The sequence below is a fragment of the Macrotis lagotis genome, chromosome 1 (assembly GCF_037893015.1).
Source record: "Macrotis lagotis isolate mMagLag1 chromosome 1, bilby.v1.9.chrom.fasta, whole genome shotgun sequence".
In the NCBI taxonomy this organism is placed as follows: Eukaryota; Metazoa; Chordata; class Mammalia; order Peramelemorphia; family Peramelidae; genus Macrotis; species Macrotis lagotis.
In genome coordinates, this window is record NC_133658.1 from 355,007,129 (window position 1) to 355,022,311 (window position 15,183).

The following is a 15,183-nucleotide window of genomic DNA, read 5'->3' on the forward strand; positions in this document are numbered from 1 at the left end:
TGCCCAAGGAGGTAAGTGGCCTCCAGCATTTTCAAATACCCCCAGGTGTCTCCCAAGCCTTTTGGAGTATTCTGGAATCTTCAGGCATTTTGGACCAATTTCAAATCGTAAAAGATGAATAAAATGGAATGCTTTTCCCAAGACCAGCACTTTGACTTTGGGAGGGGAGGACAGTTTACAGTTTGTGGGGTACGAAAGGGGAATAGATTTAGTCGCCCCAATTCTACCCAGGAGAAAGGGGGAATTTATGTTAGGCTCTCAACTGTTGTCCAAGTAGGTGGACTGTTTCTGTCTCAGTCAGATGCAGATTATTAACTTAAAAGAACTTGAAATGTATTGACTGGACCAGAGGCATATTGACCAAAGCTATCATATTCTTTTAGAGCAGTGATATTTTGCTGAGGAAATGATGTTAGAGTTGGGAGCAGCAACACCATTCAGATGCCAGCTTTGAAGGCAGTAGCAGTGAAAAACATCCCTGTTCCAACAGGAAGCAGAACACTGAAATGCAGAATCTGAAGAAAAGCAACAGGAAAGAGAGCCACAATAAGAAAAAATAAACCCAAATGCTGCTATTCATTGGAATTATGGGCCATGTGGGGAGAGTAGCAAGCAATCTTGAGGTTTTTCCCATTGGTGCTGGGCCTGGGGGTTGGGCATCTTTTTTTTTTAAATTTTTCACAGTACTACAATGGTCTTGTAAAAGTAAACATAATCTTCACTCCCTTCACAGAGATTGAGAAACATCAAGAAAAATAAGGTGAGAGAAAAAAAAATGTGCTTTAGTTTGTGTTCAGTTCCCATCACCTTTCCCTGGGAGCATCAAATTCTCTATCCTAAATCCCAGAGAGAAGCGACTTCAGTAATCCCCCCCCCCCATTTATTCTATTCTTTCTCCTTTCAACCTGTCTAGGACCTCAATCTTTAGATGGGGCTGTCAGTGAGGACCACTGTAGCTTCCTGCAGGAGGTGAAGCTGCCCAGAGCAACTCTGAACTCATCTCTTCAACCTTAAACCTGACCTTAACCCAGGGTGAACTTGGAATCTAATTGTATGGGTTCCTGGAGTCTCATCCACCTGTGGGCAGAATTGCCTGCTCTTCCCCAGCCTTCCAAGCCTTCCCCCTATCTTCACACGGCACCAGGGGCTACAAAGAACAAGGCACTGCCCCCTCCAATGCCCTTACATCTCAGCTCATCCATTTCCTCAGCTTCCTTGCGTGGCACGCACCTGACCCTCGGCCCGCACCAGGGCGGTCTTGGCACTGGTGGACTGTGAGGAGAGAAAGTGCAGGGAGGCCACCAGCTGCAGTCCAGTACAGCTTGGGGAGAGCGCGGCCGGGCTGCTGTCCACGCCAGTCTAGCCCAGGCTTCCAGCTGCCCGGGCCCGCAGACCCTCCCAGGCTTTCCCAAGCAGAACCCCCTCCCCTCCAGGGGTGGTTTTCTCCCACTCAAGGCACTGCCAGTGTTCTGTACCCGTATCCTGTGCCTGACCGGGAGCCTGGCACACGGCCAACGTGGATCCTCATTCACTCAGACCCTGGAAGCGCCCAGCCTTGTGCAGCCGCCCCTGGGGGAAGGATCAGGAACGGGGTGGCCGTGGACAAAGGTACCCCGGTGTGTGTGTCTGTGTGTGGTGTGTGTGTCTGTGTGGTGTGTGTGTGTCTGTGTGTGTGGTGTGTGTGTCTGTGTGGTGTGTGTGTGTCTGTGTGTGTGGTGTGTGTGTCTGTGTGGTGTGTGTGTGTCTGTGTGTGTGGTGTGTGTGTCTGTGTGTGTGTGTGGTGTGTGTGTCTGTGTGTGGTGTGTGTGTCTGCGTGTGTGGTGTGTGTGGTGTGTGTGCGTGTGTGGTGTGCGTGCGTGTGTGTCTGTGTGTCCGTGCGTGTCTGTGTGCCCGTGTGTGTCTGTGTGTGGTGTGTGTCTCTCTGTGTGTGTGGTGTGCGTCTCTCTGTGTGTGTGGTGTGCGTGCGTGCGTGTGTGTCTGTATGTGTGTGGTGTGTGTCCGTGTGTCCGTGTGTGTCTGTGTGCCCGTGTGTGTCTGTGTGCCCGTGCGTGTCTGTGTGTCCGTGCGTGTCCGTGTGTCCGTGTGTGTCTGTGTGCCCGTGCGTGTCTGTGTGTCCATGCGTGTCCGTGTGTGTCTGTGTGCCCGTGCGTGTCTGTGTGTCCGTGCGTGTCCGTGCGTGTCTGTGTGCCCGTGTGTGTCCGCGCTCGTGCTCCCAGCCCGGCCCGCTCCGCTTTCCGAGACCCCCAAGGCCGCACAGCCGAAGGCGGACCAGGCGCCCCTCCCTGCCCGCGCAGCCGCCCTCCGGCCGGGCGGGCTCTCCGGCCCCGGGGGGGCGGGGCGCGGGACGGCCCGCCCCCCGCCCTCGGCGGGGCTCCTGTGCGCCTGCGCGCCTGGCTCGGCAGCCGGCTCCGGGAACCCAGCAGAGGCCATGAGTGAGCTCGGGATGCCCCCGAAACGCGCTCGCTGCGGGGTCCCCAGCCCCGCTCCGCGGCGCGGCGCCGAGCCCGAGGACGCCGCGGACCCCCGGCACCGCCGCCGCCGCTTCGGCAAGTCCGCGCCGCGCAGCCCGCTCCGAGGTAGCCGCGGCCGGGGCCGGGGCCGGGGCCGGGGCCGGGGCCGGGGGCTGCTCCGCCCCGACACCCCTGCCCCAGCCTCCCCGCAGGGAGCCCCCTCCTCTCTGCGCCACCTCCGCGGCCAGCCCGCCGCCCTCGCCCCCCACGCCCTGGCCAGCCGCAGGGACCCCCCACCTCCGACTCAGTCCTGCGCCCCTAACCCCCAGGGACCCCCGGGTTCCATCCTAACGACAGGCTCCCAGCCCCGCTTCTCTCCCCATCCCTGCCCGTGTCCGGCTCCGCACCCTCCTGGGACCTCCCTCCGCTTCGCCCTCTCACCCGTCCATCCTTAGCACCCCAGGGCCGGGAGTGGGCGAGGGGGTCCCCGACTCCCGGGTGGGAGTTTGGGGAGGGGGCGGGAAATCCGGAGTCCTCCCGAAGTTGGTAAGTAGACCCGGGAGCGCCCCAAAAGGCATAAACCGGGGGCTCCATGGCGTAAACTCCTAGTGTGTGCGGGGGGGGGCGGGAAGAAGAGGAGGGGCGCTGGGGTCCCCCCGGGACTCCCGGGACCGGGCTTCACTTGGTGACGTCACTGGCCCCGAGTCCTGGAAGAGGAGATAAGATAAGAACACTCCCGGGCTAGTGACTCGGAGACGGCCCCGGCCCCGGTACGGCTCCGGCCCCGGCACCTGCCCCGGCCCCGGCCCCGGCCCCGGTACGGCTCCGGCCCCGGCACCTGCCCCGGCCCCGGTACGGCTCCGGCCCCGGCACCTGCCCCGGCCCCGCAGGTCCGGGCTCCGCTCCCGGACGTGCGTGCACCCCGAGCCGCCTCTCTTTGCCCCCAGCCTGGCCTGTCATGTGCAGAAGTTGCCAAAATTGCTCGACAAGAAAGGACCAGCGGGTTCCGCTCCGAATCTTTCCTGCACAGCGCCCGGCTGCTGCCTTGGCTGCTGTGGTTTCTGAGCTGTCTGCAGCTGGGCCACATCATAGGAAGCTGTGCTTTAATTTGTGCTCGTTTCTCCTTCCTCCCTAGTGTTCATTCATCACATGCACTTTTTTTTTTCCTTTCTGATAGATGCTGGTTTTCCCTCTTTCTTTAGCTGGGTCCAGCCAAGGCTTCTCTTATAACAATCTTGGCTGAAATAGACAGGCCGAGTTCAACATCATGTTTAACCATTTTTGAATAAGTCCCCTGTCCAACTTTGCAGTTGTCACAGCTACCAGAAGTGAAAGTTGTCTGGTTATGATTTGCAACTCTAATCTTAGCATCTTAGTGTGGCCATGAAAGAGCCTAAAAATAGCTGTAAATGATTGGGGGACTGGGGAGAAAGGGAACCCCACCCAGATTTTCAGTTCTTGCTTCTCTTCTCTAACCCTTTTTTAAGTAATAGGGAGCAATGGGAGTAGTTACAGCTGTGCACCTCTAGTTGGTTCTTTACTCTTCCCTAATCCTTTCCCCAGGATTGGTTCTTTCACTCCACTTTTCCCTAATCCCTCCTCTTCCAGACCAGAGTGTCCTTAATTCATTCCAATATATTCTCTAAAATGCTGCTAAGTCAAAATGAATATCAATAAAGTGTGTAATCCATTACTCAATATAATTTAATGTAAATGTTCTTTATGTATGTACTATTAGAGACATTTGATATTGAGTGCTCTTGGCCAAGCACTTGCACTGATGATCTTTGTCCTTCCTTACCAAAGAAGGACATGACATCAGGGGAGGTTAATGACAAGCACATAAACTGGATTTGAGTGAGGGGATGCTTTGCTAAGTAAATATCAAGTATCTGAGGCTGAATTCAAACTCCATTCCTCCTGATTACAAGACCAGTGCTCTATCCAAGGCAGCACCTTGCTACCCTAGCATTTGTGCTGGGCAATATATAGCTTGCCAAAGAAATACTAATTTGAGTATTTGGCCTCCATGTGGGTAGGCTTTTCTGCCAGGAAAGTATACTTAAACTTTTTAATCTTTCCCTGAACCATCTACAAACAATAGTTTCTTAGCCAATATTTGCATGAGTAACTTCCTAAGAGGTGTTATAGAGGTGGGACTTAGTATCAGTGGAGAAAATAAGAATGGTTATTTCCACCAGTGTGGGGGAGGGGGAAGGAGTAGAGCCAGGAAGGAAGTAGTCTGCTTTTTTTTTGGTTTATTTTGAGTTTTTTGAGTCATGCTTGTGCCTGGTTTTTGGGGTATTGTCTCCCCCACTGGACTGTGAACTCCTTGAGAAGAGGGACTGTTAATTGCCTTTTGCAGCCCCAGTGCTTGGCACAAAGTCACACATTAAATAAATTGCATAATGATTATTATTATTTTTGCTGACCACTGTGTTAGAAGAGATAGAAAGTTTAGGTAAGACACATCCCTGCCTCAAAGATCTTATTGGTATTGTAGGAGAGTAAGATAGAAACACAAATGATGTAATAATCACTAAATTAACTGGATGGATGGATGTTTTGGCCTTCATTCTTGGGACAGACCATGACATCAGGGAGGCGATGCCATAATAAGCATGTGATTTGGATTTGAGTGAGGGAGAGCTGTGCTAAGTCATCAGCCTCACTTTCTCCTCCAGAGCCATCAGGAGCAGTGACAAGATTTAGGTCAGGACAACTGGAGATGACTGTATGTGAAGCAGTCTGGGTTAAGTGACTTGCCCAAGGTCACACAACTAATGAGTATCAAGAGTCTGAGGCTGTATTCAAACTCAGTCCTCCTGACTCCTATCCATTTATCTACTTCACCATCTAGCTAGCTGCCCCTATATTACTGGATAAAGTGCATTAGAGAGGTATGGGATGAGTTGTCCTGACTCCAAGACTAATGCCCTATCCATTTATCCACTGCACCACCTAGCTAGCTGCCCCTATATTACTGGATAAAGTACATTAGAGAGGTATGAGATGAGTTGTGGGGGTATAGGTCCTCACCAAGTGGTAGGAGGAGGCAAAGGAGGAGGCTCTGTCACCTCACTCAGGGAAACACTTGTGAATTTCTAAAAAATATCTAATGAATGAGTTAATTTGCACTTCAGGGAGATAAAGCACCATCTAATGTTCTCTTTTACTCTCTTGACTTCCACATCTGTTTTAGTGACATTTTTTAGTAATGTGGTTGCCCTTAAGTCAGGTCACTATGTCTTACAGCTTCCCTGAGCTCCAAGCTTGCTTTTCCACACTTTACTTGGTTGTTCCTCTGCCATTTCAAACTTCCCCAACCAGCCTTCTGATGCCCTTATTTATTTTGCTGGTGCTAACTGATCATCCAGGCATGAATCAGTTCTAAGTCTGGTCTTTCCTGCTGAATTGTTTTAGTATCTCATCCATTCTCTCTTGCCCACTTCATTATTACTTACTTCTTTAGTTTAGCACATCTTTCTAATGCCAATCCAATAATCCTCTGTCTGGCCTCCAGTTGGCATGACCAACTGTTGCCATCAAGGCAAGCAAGCTATACTGACCACAAGAGTGTAAACAGTAGTTGTAAAAAAAAAACCAAAAACCCAAACTCTTGCAAATTATAATGAACAATATTTTGGAAAAAAAGGATCCATATCTCCCTCTGAAAAAGATGGAGGATCATGGATAAGGAATTCAATATAGATTAGAACTATTCAATAGGATTATTTTGTTGGTTGTCATTACTTAAAATTTTTTATTTTTTACAAGAAAAGGCCAGTGAATGTTAAGGAGAAATAACAGGTGTAAAAATGCAACAATCAAGCTAAAATTTAAAATTTTTAAAGGGGATACAAGATAACTACAGGACTTGGTCAAAAACTTGATAAAATGGCCTGACAAGGGGGAATGAGTGAGCCTTCACTCTCATCAGAAATGGCTCAGGGAGGAAATGACATACACACTTAATAGAGTGAGGAAATCTGTCTTGCCCTGGAGAAGGATGGGAGGAAAGGGACAGGATGAGGGGGAATGGGGGAGGGAAGGGGGTGAATAGGTGATAGAAGAGAGGGAAGATCCGAGGGAGAGGGTACTTATATGCAACACACTTTTGGACAGGGCCAGGATGAAAGGAGATAGAGAACAGAATAAATGAGAGTGGGGAGAAATAGAGTGGAGGTGCAGTTAGTAATAGCAATTGAGGGAAAAATATTGAAGCAACTTCTGTGGTAGACTTATGATAAAGCAACTCAACCCAGAGACAGCCATTGAAATCTAAACACAGACTGAAGTACAATTTTTTTCTCTCTTTGTTCTTGAGGTTTCTCATCTTCTGGGGGGGGTTGGTGGTTATGTTTATTCTTATAACATTCAATTTACATCAATGTATGGCATGGAAACAATGTAGAGACTGTCAGACAGCCTCCTGTATGTGTGTGTGTGTGTGTGGGGGGGGGATTGTAGAATTTAGAACCTTGCAAAAAATGATGGGTGGGGGCGGCTAGGTGGTGAGTGGATAGAGCACTGGCCCTGGAGTCAGGAGTACCTGAGTTCAAATCCGGCCTCAGACACTTAATAATTACCTAGCTGTGTGGCCTTGGGCAAGCCACTTAACCCCATTGCCTTACAAAAAAAACCTAAAAAAAATGATGGGTACATATCACTATTGTATATAATTGGAAAGCAAATTAAAATGTTAAAATGTTTTAAAAAATGATACAATGGCCTGAGTATAAAGTTATGAACCCAAAAGTCAGGATTGTTTTCTGTTCCCTTAAAATACTTTAGTCTGTGCCAGTAGTTCTGCTTTGAAGAACCAGCATAAAAATGTAATACACCCTTAGTTTTTAATGGCAAAAACAAACTTACAACATTCTTTAATTTGTGTTTATAATCACAAATTGGTTAGGGTTCCCCCATTTCCATTCCCAAGTTAAAATCCCTTGCATTTTACACAAATCATATGGTAGGGAATTTATTTCCAGAAAAATTACATTTGATGTATTTCAAATCTTTAAATCTTTAAAAATTTTTCCTTAGAAAACAAAATCAGTGACTCTCCATTGCCCCTCCTTGATGAATCACTTCTTGAAGATCTTGGAGAAAGGTAAGCTCAAACTGAAGTGTATCAAAGCACACTTAAGATGATCCCCTTTTTTTATTCTTTTTCAAATGTTATTTAAGTTCTTAATTTTTGATTAAATTTTAGACAGGGGAATAAAAACAGAAATCATAGTAATGTTGTCTTCACAGAAACCTCCCTTATTAAATGGAAGAAATTTGTCCGTGGAAAAGTGACATTCAATATATTTTCAATCTGGACTTTCTTAGTTGAAGAACTGCTGTGGAGTAAATCATTTTTAATGACTAGCTTATCATTGTGAATTATTTTAGAAAGCAATGGATTATGTGCAAAGATGACAGGAAAATGATTTTTGCAAGAAGACCTAAGATTCAAAACATAACTTAAATACTTGGAAATTTCATTTAAATTTTCTCTGTTGTCACCTGGTTAGCAGTTGATTTTAAATCTACATGTTTTGAAAAGTCAATAATTTGCTGGTAATTTCATTCTGGAAAAAGAAACCCAAGTGTCATTAGCAAAGTTCAATTATGCCTTTTAATGTTTGAGTCATTTATCCTAGGCTTAATGGCTAATCTTTTCAAGACTCATTTGTTATTGGTGTTCTATTCAAAGGTGCTTCTTCAGGATTTAGATTTGGCCTCCTCCAGGACTGGTAATCATATTAAAAATCTTATTATAGAGCCAATATCTCAATTTTATTCCACTTTAATGGTGTTGTAGAAAAGTTACTAGACTGATCATCAAAAGATCTTCTATTACTAGCAGTTCAAACTTGGACAACCAGGTAGTCAACAAGAATTTATTATGTGCCAGATAGAAAAGGGGAAAAAATATGTAGTCCATGTGCTCAGGGAGAGACAGCATAAGTGTAGACAAAATAAATATAGGGTAAATTTGAAGGACAGTCACCAGCATCTCCTGGGAGGATCAAGAAAGGCCTTAAGGGCCTTAAGAAATAGTATTTGAGCTGAACTCTGATAGGGTTACTAAGAAGTGGGGGTGAGGAGGGAGTTTTGTGTGTGAGGAAGAGATAGGAGTCCAGTTTGACTAGAGCAAATAATGTGTGGAGGAAGAGACAGATGATAAGACCGGAAAGATAGTTTGGGCCCAGTCACAAAGGCTTTATAGATCAATCTATATTGGATCCTAGAGATAATAGAAAAACTCCTGTAATTGAGGGGAGAAGGGACACCCACAGAATTACTTTTGGGATGGTCTCTCACTTTGGCAGCTGTTTTGAGAATGAATTGGAGAGGAGAGAGGTGAGGGCTAGGACCATTTAGAAGACTGAGGGTGAGAAGGGATGAGAACCTCAATTGATGGTTTTAACTTTGTGAATGGAGAGGAGAGGATAGGATTATGAGCAGTGAAGAGGTTAGCATCTATGAAACTTGGAAATTAATTGGATTTGTTAGGTGAGGGAGAGGGAGAAATCAGGGAAGACTTCAGAGTCTCAGATCTAGATCACTTGGTTAGACTGAGAAGCCTGAACAGAAAGAAGTACAAAAGAGGGATGGGCTCCAGGGAGAATGCGGAGTTGTTTTGGACATGTTGAGTCTGAGATGCCTGGGAGAGAGACATTCAGCTGAAGATGTCCAGTGGGTGATGGACAAGGTGCTGTTATAGGGCCAGGGTCTGGAGAGGCCATGACTGGAGAAATAGATCTGGGACCCATTCGCATGGTCACTGAACCTATGGGAGCTAATGAGGTCCCCCAGAGAGAGAGTGAATGATGAAGAGGAGCTGGCTCAGAAGAAGGCGCAGTGAGGGAGTAAGAAATAGAAGAATATTCAGTCAGTTAAGAAACAGAAAACACAGATTAAGCTGCTGTCATATTACTGGACAATGAATTAAATGTAGAAATACAAAGAGAAAGATGAAAGACAGTCCTTAGTGGTCAGGAGCTATGGGTCTAGTGGGGAAGGGGGTGCATAAACAGCTATCCACCAACAAACTACAGACAGGATAAACTAAAAAGAATCAAGGGAGGGAAAGGGGAGTGGGAATAAAAGTGTGATTTGAGATGAGATTTGAAGGAAGCCCTGGAGATGAGGAGAGAGAATTCCAAAGATAGGACACAGCCAAGAAAATGCCAGTTGGGAAAATGGAGTGTTTTGTTCAAGGAATAACAGAAGGAGCCAGGTGGCACTAGATAGAAGAGTATATAAGGGGGGAAGGGATTAAAGTATAAGAAGGCATTAAAGCTAGGAGGAAGGGAGGTCATTGATGGCTTTACTGAGGAGCAGAGAGACATGTAAGAATTGAGACCTGAGAGGTCTCAATTTTTCTGTAAAAATAAGGGTTTTTCCTCATGCTAATATTCCACAGTCTAGTGAAATAGTGCTTGTTTGGAGTATTATGGAGGATGGTCAATTTAAAACTGCCTAAAGGCAGGTGTTCAGTCATTTTAATCTTATCAGTAATCCCTCATAAGCAGTTTCTATTGCTAAAAAGGTCAGGACAGATAAAGGAAAAAATGTGGCATGGGGAAGAGAACTAGAAACTTAGATTTGAATCCAGACTCTGACACAAGCTATATGCCTTTATTCACCTCCATAGCCTTTTCTACAAAGCCAGGTGATGATAAATATTATCCTAGTTAATCTTTATAGGGAATTTGTATGCAAGGGAAGTATTTTGTAATCTTAAAATGTGATATAAATGTGAAATGGTGGTGTATTATTTTCAGAGACATAAAATTGCCTCTGATAGTAGGCAATAAAAACCCATTAAAACCCTTGGTGCAGTAAATAGGAAGCTGGCTTAGAATTGAGAAAACCTATGTTTGTGTCCTGTTTCTGACACTGAGCAGTGACTGGTAAGAGACTTCTCTTCCTGAGGCCAAATCTGGTCTTAAACATATACTAACTGTGTGACCCTGGGTAAGTCATTTAACTGTTTGCCTCGGTTTCTTCAACTGTAGAATGAGCCAGAGAAGGGGCAAACCACTCTGGTATCATTGCCAAGAAAACTCCAAATGGGTCACAGAGAGTCTGAGAAGGCTAAATGACTACAAATCTGACCCTCAATGAGTAATCCTTGGGCAAATCTATTAACTTCTTAATCATCCCATCTTGTCCTTTTCCCACACCTCATCCCTCGACTCTGTTAAGATTCAGTCTTGGAGCAGATCTTGATCAACTTGGTTGGGAGAAGTTTCCTCCAGCAAAATTAGTCCAACAAAACCCAAATACCTTCTTGTGACAAGAGTTGATTCTTAGGGGATTATTATTGTGTTTCGGTAATAATCCTGGGAGGAATACCAGGAGACATTGGGATATCAGATATGGGGAGGATTCAGACCTCTGATAAAAAGACCAGACTTGGATTTTGAACCAGTCACGTACAGTGAGGTGACTAAGAGAGAGTATAAATGTACTCCCTTAATGCCAAGTTGTGAACTTAGGTCATACTGATTAGTCAAGATTAGGGTAACCATAGTCAGCTGGTATTTTGGGGGAATTTAAATGCCTTGGGGAGCAGTCAGATGATGCAGCACCTGAACTGCAAGTGTGGGAAACTCATTTTCCTGAGATCAAGTCTGACTTCAGATACTCACTGGCTGTGAGCCTGGGTAATTCACTCAATCTGCTAGTCACAGTATACTCATCTGTGAAAGGAGCTAAGGAAAGGGCAGATCCTACTGGACCCCAAATAGGGTCATGAAGAGTCAGACGACTGCAGGGCTGATCATCAAAGTTCATTGGGGATACAAAGGAAAGGTAGCTTTTTGTCAGTGTAACTTTTAGATGACTGAAAAGATCAACGATCTGACTAGCCTGTGTGTAAGCTTAGAAATCTTACTTGTTTGGGAGATTTATTGAGATGATATTTAAACTATTAATTGTTCTTAATGATCTGTAAGTAATTGACTTGCTTTTGAAAGAATCATTCCTAAGCAATATCACAGACTTTATTTAACAAATTGTGTTTTGATCTTTAGTGACTCTCCCAAGTCTTTAGAAGAGATAGAGGAGCAACAAAATTGTAATTATACAATGAAGGTAAGTGGGAGTTAGTTTTTAATGTGAGATCTTATTATTCTCTATTTGGAAAACCTGAGGTTCCCTGAGGTTCATTCTCAATAATGTAAAATATGCTACTGAAATAAGATTATCATTCAGTTGTTAAGAATTTGTAAAAATATGTTTTCTTAGAAGTTCAATACATATATTTTCTTCCATAGCCTAAATTCCAGATATTGTTTTTTAATAAAGTTTGAGTTGTTAGTAAATTTTAATTTTACATACATTATACACTAGAATACACTAGAAAAAAATATAATTCTTTTTTCATTTTCCACCTCATTCAAACTTCCATTATTTAGAACCTTACTCTTAAGAGTTTTTATTGAAACATTAGACTATATATTTTGATTTGCTATTTTAGTGAAGCTCTGTGGTAGTTCAGCTTTGTTTATTAAAGCAGGTAGTTAACTCATAGGCAGGTCGAATAAAATCACACCATGGGCCCCATGTAGCCACATTTTGGACAGCCCTGGTTTAGAAAGAGGAAAGATTTTTTTCAAGATTTTAACTTATTAATATTTATTGAAGCTTCCTAATCCTTCTTCAATGGAGATAGAAGTGGAATTTGGGGGTTTAGTTTTTTTTTAAAGCATGAGACTAAAGTATTAGGACTGCTTACTGTATCTTAGCTTTATGGATGAGCAGTACTTTTCAGCAGATATTCTAAGTATTGAATGTGGCATTTATTACTTTTTTAAAAAATTGAGAAATTTGCAGTACTAGAGTCAACAGTCATGTTAGCTAGGTCTTATACTGGAGAAAGTACTGGGCCTGGAGTTAGGAAGAGTTAGGTCTTCTAGCTTCAGACACAGATCACCAAAGGACTGGAAAGAAAAAACAAAGACTTGCCTAGCAGGAGGGACAACCCAATAGATTGGGAGAAAGCACAGCCCCAAGAGCCAGCATTGTTAGAGAAGCTAAAGCTTTTAAAGTTCTCTTAACAACTCTTAGGAATCTGCTAGTTTCCCTTTTTTTTTTTTTTGGCAAGGCAATGGAATTAAGTAACTTACCTGAGGTCACACAGCTAGGTAATTATTAAGTGTCTGAGGTTGGATTTGAACTCAGGTCCTAGCTGCCCCTAGTTTCCATATGCTTGAAAAAAGTATAGACATTAAAAAAAAATTGAAATCTTGGACATCCTCCAAGGGAAATAGATGATACAGGAGCAGGAATGCCAAACCTGGAGTCAAATCACCTATATTCAAGACCTGGCTCTCTTCTGTACTGCCAGAGTCATCTGAGAAGAATTTGCTTACTTCTCTGGGCCTCAGTTTCCTTAGCTGTAAAATGAGGGAGCTGAGCTAGATGATCTCTGCTCTCCTTTCAGGTCTAAAGCTAGAATCTTTTGGTATCTCAATCCCTGCCTAAAGTGCTGTCATAGATAGCTTGTTAGCATATTAACTGAGACCAAACTTCCTCCTAAGGAACTTTCCAGATCTGTAACATTCTCTGGAATAGTTGGAAAAATTGCCTGAGTTAGTAATTGAATATTAAATTGATACTTTAAAATGATTTAATGTTAAACTGGTGACTAAAACTTTGATAAATATTTTTAAAACAACCCCCAAATGGTAGTGATCATAGGCAACTAGGAAAGCTGATCCTTAAAAAAAAAAAAAAGAAAAGAAAAAAGAAATGGTAGGAGGAAGAAATCTGTCTAATCTGTATACAGGTAGAAGGAAAGATCAGAAAAAATGATAATGTTGTAAAATTCTAATTTTTCTTTTTTAAATTGATCAAACTTATCTACTTGTAAAAAAAACAGCACAGTAGGGGCAGCTAGGTGGCACAGTGGATAGAGTACCAGCCCTGGAGTCAGGAGGACCTGAGTTCAAATCCAGCCTCAAGACACTTAATAATTACCTAGCTGTGTGACCTTGGGCAAGTCATTTAACCCCATTGCCTTGGGGTGAAAAGACACACACACACACACACACACACACACACACACACACACTTGTCATAAACTGAGTATACAATTAGCCACAGAAGAGCTGAACCTCTCCCCCCACCACAGGAAAAGTTGTATTACACATGGACCAGGAAAGTTGTTGTTTGCACACCTCCAGGGGCTTAGAAGAGACATTTCCCCTTGTTGTTTCCCCATCCTCCCCCAACTATTTAATGAATGGAAGGGGATACACAAACTCCACTTGCAGGAGAGACTGTTTTTGGGTGAGTTTGTGATCCCTAAGGAGGGAGGGCACTGCCCCATATGAGGGTCAGGACACCTCTTCACTGCTTTCCCTTTTCTGGTTTTTTCATTCCAGTCAGCCACAGTTTCCCTCTACTCTGTGTTGTCTGCATTCCTGAGGGCAGCTTTGTGCTTAGCAATCACATTCAATTTTCTCACAGGACTCTCTGAATGTAGTCGTCTTCTATGTGGTCTCCACAGCATCCTGGCCTGATAGGATTCCTGCAGACCCATAGAGGTTGCTAAGGATGCTCTGCAGCTTGGGGAAACTTGTCCTGCTCAGGATGATAATGTAGTTCAGAAGGGACTTGGACACTTTCCTTTGAAGGGGGTAAGGAAGAGGAGTTGCATCCTTCTGCCCTGGACCACCCTCTTGTTGCTCATTGCTGATTCTTGTTGTACTGACAGATAGTTGACCAGGACTCTGTCAGGGTCAGTGAGTCTGCTCCAGGATCAGGTTGGACAGGAGTTAACTTGTTGAATGTTTAGCCAGAACCTCAGAGTCAGCTTTCTCAGCAGATAACTCTTTTAATTGTTGCCTTTGTCTTCTCCATTGGGAATTAGCTCTTGAACTTCATGCAACATTGACTGATACTTGAAACTATACATTCTGTCCTTTTGGTTTTTCCAATACAATGTAAAAAGTCAAGCCCCTTGATCCATACCCTCTTGTCAATGAATTGTTGTTGGCCACATTAGGGTTGGCAACAGTGCCCTCTGTAATTATGCTTGTCACCTCCTCCATATCAGACTCCAGTTATCCTCGGAGAGATCACTGATCTTTTAAAAACCTGGGAAGATTGTTTTTTTTAGGGTCTTCCACAACAATATCAGAATAGTATATGAAAGGCAGGGTTAAAAGGATTGGTGCCTTAGTTGGTAGCATGGAAGAAACTGCTCCAGACCCTGGGCTAAAGTTGCCATTCTGACGCTCACGTTTCTGCTTCCATGTCATAGCTTCCAATTGTCATTGGCAATGTTTGAAAAAGTGGCAATAGTCAATGAGCTCCTATAGATTCAATCCTAGCTTTTATGGAATAACTAAGGAAGTTTATACAAGGATGTTATTCGTGATCAGGTATAGATTCAAGAAGTTATGCTTGCATACTGTTGTTTGATTGGTGCTGACTCTCAAGCTTTGGGATTTGAAGCAAGTCTTAGAGTTCGTCCCTATTGTTGAAGTGATAAGAATTCTGGTTCGTTATTCAGGAAACCATGGTCATGTCTCTTCAATCAATCTACTACCCTCCATGTGTTCCTCATTCACTCAACAGTCACTTTGAAGTCATGCTCACAGGCTCAGACTTTTAGAATTGAAATTCACTGGATTGTGTATTTAATTCCTCTTATCTGAAAGAGGCAACCTGATTCTGTCCTCAGAGTCTTGTGACCTGGCTCTCAGCCTCCCTTCTGACTGAG

The 15,183-nt window shown here is 44.3% G+C and overlaps 1 protein-coding gene across 2 annotated transcripts in view; it reads left to right on the forward strand.

The window, feature by feature from the left end:
- The first annotated feature begins 2,415 nt into the window (after window positions 1-2,415).
- SAMHD1 (SAM and HD domain containing deoxynucleoside triphosphate triphosphohydrolase 1) overlaps window positions 2,416-15,183 on the forward strand; it is a 54,258-nt gene continuing 41,490 nt past the window's right edge. For both annotated transcript variants that reach the window (XR_012473702.1, XM_074212006.1), the window contains exons 1-3: window positions 2,416-2,576; window positions 7,497-7,563; window positions 11,486-11,546. Coding sequence is in view for 1 of the 2 variants with exons in the window: in XM_074212006.1 (XP_074068107.1) it covers window positions 2,429-2,576; window positions 7,497-7,563; window positions 11,486-11,546 (276 nt within the window). In the remaining variant the exon portion in view is untranslated. The remainder of the gene's footprint in view (window positions 2,577-7,496; window positions 7,564-11,485; window positions 11,547-15,183) is intronic.